Raw genomic sequence first — 7429 nt, forward strand, 5'->3', positions numbered from 1 at the left:
TAAGCCCTGCTCTTCTCAACTCTCCACATGGTGGGTGCTGAGTACCAAAGGCACCTATTGCTATAGTAGCTGGTGACAGACAGCTCCTACGAGGTAGCTTTGTTCTCAAGACAGGATTCCAGGTTTCCTCTCCCCAGTGACCCTGCTGCTAGTGAGGTCACTCCATTTCTTACAGGTCATGTGCCTTCTACCCTCATGAGTCATTCTTATAATCCTTCTGTGAGGGGCCGAACTGGGTTTCCTCGATGCCTTAATTCTTGTGTTTCTCCCAGGCTCATTTCAGAAAACCCTTCAAGAAGTCCAAAGGTTGATGTTTCCATAGTAGAAATCTATAATAACAACGTTTTTGACCTCCTGGCCAAAGATAATTCTACGGTGATGTCGGGGACTAAGTTCCAGATGGTGTCAACCCAGGAGGGACGTTCAGAGGTGCCCAGGCTGACCTGCAGGTGAGCTGCTCATGGGGTCCAGTACTCCCTGTAAGTTAGGTACTAGCCTTACAGCAGTCCACTCCCAGCTGTGTGTGGGATGGAGTCAGAGCTACCAGCCTGTGAAGCGGTCCATGGAGTGCACTGTCTGTGTGCCACACAAACTCAGTATATTGCAAGGCTCACTCGGCAGAGGCAGCAGAGATCTTAACAAGCTATAATGCTTTGAGTGTCTCACAACATACTGTCTATCAGAGCATCAAGATGCATGCCTCCAACATACATAGGCTTTATATGTCAAAGATATCTTTAAAAAGCTCTTTTAAAGATAAAGATAAAAGGGATGGGGGAGCTCAATGGTAGCATGCAATGACACTGAGTTCTATATCTAATCACACACACACACACCCCATACAGAACACACACACACACGCAACATACACACACACACACCGTACAGAACACACACAACACATACACACAACATATACACACACACTACACATATACACACAACACACATACACACACAACACACACACCATACAGAACACACACAAGCAATACATACACACAACATATACACACACACTACACATACATGCAACACACACATACACACACAACACACACACACGCAACACACACACACGCACTACACACACACCGTACAGAACATACACGCACCACACACACTACACATATACACACACAACATACATTCATACACAACACACACACATCATACAGAACACACACGCAACACATACACACAACACATACACATACACCACACATACATGCAACACACACACACACATGCACCACTCAATCAAGGACAAGTATAATTATTTACACCTGGAAATATCAGTATTTTAGGGGATGCCATAGTCATTTTGGAAAATGAGAAACATCTTACTTGCTGAACTTTCTCAGCATTACTCGCTTGTCAAGGAGAGTGCGGCTGTGCCAGGCTTGCTCCCCGTGGGACTCAAGGTGCACCCGCCTCCCATCATAGTGCCAACTAGGGGATTCTTGCTCCGCTGAGAGGACGAGGGTCAGGTTGCCCACTGCAGCGCTCACAGCAGGGAAGGTTTCCAAGCTATGTGTAAGGCTGGAAAAGCCTGCAGAAGGCACATGGTGAGCTGTGATGTGTTCACAGAAAGTAGTAGGAACCAGCCCTTTACCGATGGTCCCTGCTCAGCATGCTGCTCTGCTAATGCAAGCCTCCGTCTGCCACCTGCCACACTGGAAAGGGAAGAGCGTGGCTGAAGTGCGCTAGCTCGGACCTCTGACTTACTCGAACACCCTGTGTTTCAGGGCGAGCAGGGAGAGGCGTCAAAGCTCAGCAGTTTGATTCTCACACGGGCGTCTTACCATTGAGCTAATATATATCCTCAGCCCTCTGTACTTTTTAGATAAAGGGTGTCACCAAGTTGCCCGAGCTGGCCTTGAACTCACGCTGTAGACCAGGCTACCCTTGAACTTGTGATCCTCCTACTGTACTTTCTGAGTGTTTGTGACTACAGGCCCAGTCTGCTTTGTTGAACTTGGCACACTTAGCTCACATGGGAACTGTCTGTCGCTGAGTAAGCTTAGGTTAACGTGAGCACCCTCTCCACATCACCCCCGGGTGTCCTCTGACCTGTGCTGTCCTCCGCCAGGGCTGTCACCAGTGCTGTGGAATTTGTGGGGCTCATTCACAGGGGTGTGAAGCTCAGAGTGCAGCACCCCACCCTGGTGCACAAGAACTCTTCCCGGTCTCACCTGATGGTCACGGCAACACTGACCACAGCTTCATCCTTGGGCAGCACTGGTAAGTTGACACTTGTGCCAGGTCAGCTCAAGATATAGAAGTCATTCCCGGAAAACTACCCTGGTGTCCCTCTAGGTATCTCTCAGGACCCAAGTGAGCATTACAGTGAGCATTGGTTGTCTAGAGTTCAAGGCGGTCCGCCATGTAACACCCCCGCCCCCACGCAGATTCCTGTTCTGCCTGTGGTTTTAGTTCACACGGCCACCACCACTTTCCAACCACATTATTCAGTTCTGGGGGAACCGATCAGGCGTCAGCTCAACCATCCTTAGCTCAGCACACGCTGCCGTTTTCCCCCCAAGAAGGGGCAAGGATTGTTGCTCTGTCTACTTCCTAACTACCTGTTTCTACAAGGGAGTGAGAAGCAGGGGCTGAAGGGCGAGCTTTCAGCCCTCATACTGACGTAAGGCTGAGTAGACCCTTGTGACTTTCCTGGTTGTCATTCTCCCAGCTCCACAGTCCAGCGGAGCTTCCCCCCAGAAAAAAGCAGGGGCGGGTAATTGGTGGATCACCCCTCCCCCGGCTTCATCTCCACATGCCGTTCCGGTGGACTCTGCAGACCCTCCCGGGCAGGCGCTGGCCAGGCTGCAGCTTGTGGACTTGGCTGGCAGTGAGTGTGCAGGTGAGCAGGAATCAGAAAGGTCAGCCCTGGGGTGCACGCCAGCATCGGCAGAGGGCAACGCGGCCGAGTAGACCGGGAGCTGGCACGGAGGGCCATGTTAGACCCATGCTACTTTCCTAAGCTCTTCGTGCTGGGGTCCATGCCTTGAGGAACTGCTACCAGCAGTTAGACAAATGGGGAGCTCGTCTTAATGACTGACAGGCCATGGTACCTCCCCCAGAAACTGGGCAGGTTACATGGTCCCTCCCAAGAACCACCTTGTCCCCATCCCGAGCACATGCTCACATGTGGCTGGTCTCCACACTCTCCAGCAGTGTCTGGGGTGACCGGCTCGGCACTGAAGGAGACCTCTTTCATCAACCGGAGTCTGGCGGCCCTCGCAGATGTCCTTGGAGCCTTGTCAGAGCACCGTGACCACATCCCGTATCGGAACAGCAAGCTCACCCACCTGCTCCAAGATTCCATTGGTTTGTCTCCCAAAACAGAAGGGGACAGAGAGCCAAGCCTTAGGGAGCAGTCCCACCCCTGCTTGTCCCTTTGCCCAAGCCTCGCAGTCGTTGGCAAAGCTACGGCTCTGCCGGGTCCCGTCCTCAGTGTCTTCAGGACTTTAGGGTCACTATGGCTTACACCGTGTGTTAGTTATGCTGCAGGGCGGCCTGGACAGCGGGCCTTTCTCCAGAGTTCTTCAGAGGGACTGTCATCGTCACCCTCTTCACTGTGGCAGGCACGGTCTTGTGGCTGGGTCTCTAAGCTGTGGAGGCAGGACCCCACCGAGGGCTTCCATCCCCAGGGCCTGTGCTGGCTTCTACTACTTGTTTGATAAGATGCGATCTCTGCTCAAAGTGTTCGCAGACTCTCTGTATGCCCCTGGTCCCTGCTTGCTTTACACCTGGCATCTTTAATTTGTTTTTTCTTAAGGTGGTGACGCGAAGTTACTGATGATTCTGTGTGTGTCCCCCGGGCAGAAGCACATGGCAGAGACTCTACGGGGCCTAACATTTGGGGCCCGAGCTCGGCAGGCTGAGCGAAGAGCACCCAGAAGGAGACCTCCCAGCCCCCAGATGCAGAAGCCAGGGGTGGGGCTGGCGGGGTCACGGGCCCCTTCCTGAGTCGTGCTGCTTCTCGTCAGTCATTGGCTTTAGGATGTGTGCGCTTCAGGAATAAACAGTGTTCTCTTGGCCTCGAGGGGGTCATTTGCTCCCTGGGCCCAGGCTTAGCCTTGCCCCACATCTACTGAGCTCAGCATGCTAGGGGAGGAAGCTGGCTGGAGAGACTTCTGGATAGGAGCATGGCTGGGCCCACGTCTGGAAAAGGAGCAGGATTGTCTGCCACACAGTGAGGGAGACTGTAAGGCAGGCTGAGGCCGTCAGCTCGGGGCACATAGTGAGGCCCAGGGTCTGCACAGTAAGGTTCCAGAGCTGTACGTCAGCTCTGTCTGCTCTCTCTCTGCCTTTCCCAACCCCACCTGCCCCCAGCCCCTCCTGCTCCCACTCTGCCTGCCCCCAGGCCTGCCTGCCCCCAGCTCCGTGTTCCAGACAATTCAATGCCCCATTCCCACTCTCCTAGCTGTGTGATGGAGGTGGAAACCCAGAGGGTCAACACTGGCCATGTGAAGCCTACAAGAATTAGCACAGTGCCAGGGTCACACGCACCAAACCTCCTTAGGGAGCTGAGGTCCCAGACTGGGCATGAGTGACAATAAGCCCCACATTGAAGAGAAGCAGTGACAAGCCCTCAGGCTCTTCTCTGTTGAGCTGTGAGTAGCTGTTAGGGCTCTTGACACTTAGACTGCATTCCACTTGCCCCGGAGTCCAGCATGGATGCCAGGGGCAGCACGGGTTGGCCTCATTGTCGCATGCCCAGAAGATGGCTAGTAGGATCCACCTACTGTTGGCATTGTGTGTAGCTGAAGAGGGCATGTTACCAGGAAATAGTTTTAGTGCCATAACTCTACTTCTTGATTCTCAGATGGTCTGAGATGTGCCTCAGTGTTACCAGGCTGGCACAGAAATCCAGACACATAGCACATAGGCCTATGGGGACACTGGGCCTGGCCAGTTACAGAGAGACAGATAAGGGTTTCATTGTTCCCCTGCCCCTTGCTCAGGTTGACCCCTACAGAATGGGAACCAGGGACACAGAGGGCCCTTTAAGATCCCGAAATTGCAGCGGTATGATTCGGAGGCTGGTTCTGTTGTGTCTGTATCCTATCTGTGTGACCCCAGGTCTGTGTGCTCTGGCTTACGGAGGACGGGGGGATCATGACAGGGTGACTTCACTCTGCTATCCTGTCCAGAATGGAATGAGCCAAGGGCTGCCAAGTTCCAGGAAGCCTGCCGCCCTATCGTGAGCCATAACACACCCAGCCGGTGGCTGTCTCTCATGGCTCTGAGTTGACACATCTCCCTCTGAGGCTTTGAGGTGCAGCCGTCTGCAAGGTCCTCTGGCACCACTAATTGCCACAAGGGAGATGATATCAATGGAAAGGCACGAGATCCCAGCCACACATGGCTAAAATGTCGTCCTCTGCACATTTTTCAGAACTGCAGCCATGCCAGTGTTCCGTGGGGGCCCCAAAGCTTTGTCTCATTGGGTGCTGGGATAGTTGCCCTGCCTGTCCCTATCACTTGTTTCTCGAGCAACTAGCTCTACGAGACCCCCGGGTCAGAGACATTCGTAAAGCGAAGGCCCTCCCCGTCAGAAGTGGAATGTAGAACGGCGGTCTGGCTTCCGCCTGCTGAGGAGGGGAGCCAGAGCTTCCGGTTAGGTCTGCTCTGCCGTCCACATCACCTGAGCAGCCACCATTATCTGTACACCCCTACCCAGAGGTCCTCATCTCCTTTTCCCACTGGACTCTTGGGCTCTAGTCCCCGCGAGCACTGTGGAAATGCCCCTGGAGGGCGACGTTGCTGGCTAGGCACGCACCTGGGAGGATCTCTTGAATCTGGACACGGAACTCTACCTTGAGCCTGGCCCTGCCATAGGACTGGCCGCTATGGGAAGCCACTCTGCATTGGGTAACTAGTAAGAAAAGAGTTCCAGCCCCTGCTCAGGGACCAGAGGGACCCCGAGGGGTGGCTTTCCTTTTCCAGCCCCGTGGACGGACACAGGAAGGAGCCTGGGGGGAACCTTGCCTCTCGGCCCCTTCTTACGCTCCCCCCGGCCCCCGCCTTTCCTTGATTGCCCCAGTGAACCGTCTCGGGCAGAGGCACGGAGAGAGCCCGGCCTTTAATCGTCCTCTCCATTCCCCGAGGGACACGGCCGCAGTCTGCAGCTCTGTGTAATCTGGTGGTCAGAGACCCTTGGCAGGGTTCCCCACGCCTGTCCACAGGCCCAGAGGAAGGACAGAAATAGGAATCCCTGTGGGACCCATGTGGCCTCTCAGGGTCAGCCAATGGCCTTGCCCTCTCGTGTGGGAAGACACCGGGCACGGGCCCTCACCTCCGCGAAGCTCTAGTCGCTGCACACACACACCAAGGGTGGGTTGAAGCGACCCCTGCTGCTCTTGAGGGAGTAGAAACTACATCCCTGGGCCAAGGGGACTCACGGGGGACAACTGAACACGAGGCGTGCTCCCTGAGGGCTGGAAGACCCAGCTGGGCTCTTGCGGATCTATTTCCAAACATGATGAAAAACAGCTGTAACAACAGGCCGTGCTCTGATGAGGACAGACACACATGCCCAGGTTCAGAGGGGGACATGCCGCGACAGTGCTGCTCCCCACACTCAGGCACGTTGCCCGGCACACACTCAGCTCTGTCGGGAGCATATTGGTTCTGCAGGTGCCCTGCAGTGAAGAGGGCACTGACAAAGCCGGAGGCCTAGGCCCTGCCAAGTTCCTGTCCACATTTGACTCCCGCCAGGAGCCAGCTCTGTGAGCATCAGTGTAACAATGAAAGACGGGCTATTTTCTCCCTTGGGGGCACCTAGGAACCCCAGGGCCAGGTGACCTGCTTGAGGCCAGGCAAAGACATGGAGGCTCAGAGTGACCTCACCTGAGCTTGAGGGATAGGGGCACCAGCGAGGGGAGGGGCTGCCTCTGACTCACACTCTCTGGGGGCATATGTGGTAAGGAGAAGCTAAGGCAGGGCAGCTGGACACATCCCTGACTCCCTGAGACGGCTTTGTGTCATGGTGATCACCGTCTGTCTGTATTCCTGTTCCTGGATGTGGTGGGTTTGTGTGCATGTGTACCTGTGTGAGTGCATGTGTGTGCCTGTGTGCATGACTGTGTGTGCATGTATGCCTGTGTGAGTGCATGTATGTGTGCCTGTGTGTGCATGAATGTGTGCCTGTGTGTGCATGTGTGTCTGTGTGTGTGCATGTATGTGTGCCTGTGTGTGCATGAATGTGTGCCTGTGTGTGCATGTGTGCCTGTGTGCATGTGTGCCTGTGTGCATGTGTGTCTGTGTGCATGCTTGTGTGTGCATGTGTGCCTGTGTGCATGTGTGCCTGTGTGCATGCTTGTGTGTGCATGTGTGCCTGTGTGTGTGTATGTATGCCTATATGTGCATGTGTGCCTGTGTGTGTGTATTTATGCCTATATGTGCATGTGTGCCTAGA

General features: G+C 54.5%; 1 protein-coding gene across 3 annotated transcripts in view; it reads left to right on the plus strand.

Annotated features, from left to right (window-relative positions):
- The window catches only part of Kif25 (kinesin family member 25), a 32853-nt gene extending 28808 nt beyond the window's left edge, over positions 1 to 4045 (plus strand). For 2 of the 3 annotated variants that reach the window (XM_040758260.1, XM_021234693.2), the window contains exons 11-15: positions 273 to 449; positions 2093 to 2244; positions 2696 to 2866; positions 3178 to 3333; positions 3785 to 4045. In XM_040758260.1, coding sequence (XP_040614194.1) covers positions 273 to 449; positions 2093 to 2244; positions 2696 to 2866; positions 3178 to 3333; positions 3785 to 3975 — 847 coding nt within the window. In that variant the 3' untranslated portion in view covers positions 3976 to 4045. The remainder of the gene's footprint in view (positions 1 to 272; positions 450 to 2092; positions 2245 to 2695; positions 2867 to 3177; positions 3334 to 3784) is intronic. The other variant, XM_040758262.1, reaches the window with a different exon arrangement.
- The last annotated feature ends 3384 nt before the right edge of the window (positions 4046 to 7429 follow it).

This window comes from Mesocricetus auratus, unplaced genomic scaffold, assembly GCF_017639785.1.
Source record: "Mesocricetus auratus isolate SY011 unplaced genomic scaffold, BCM_Maur_2.0 Super-Scaffold_100018, whole genome shotgun sequence".
In the NCBI taxonomy this organism is placed as follows: domain Eukaryota; kingdom Metazoa; phylum Chordata; class Mammalia; order Rodentia; family Cricetidae; genus Mesocricetus; species Mesocricetus auratus.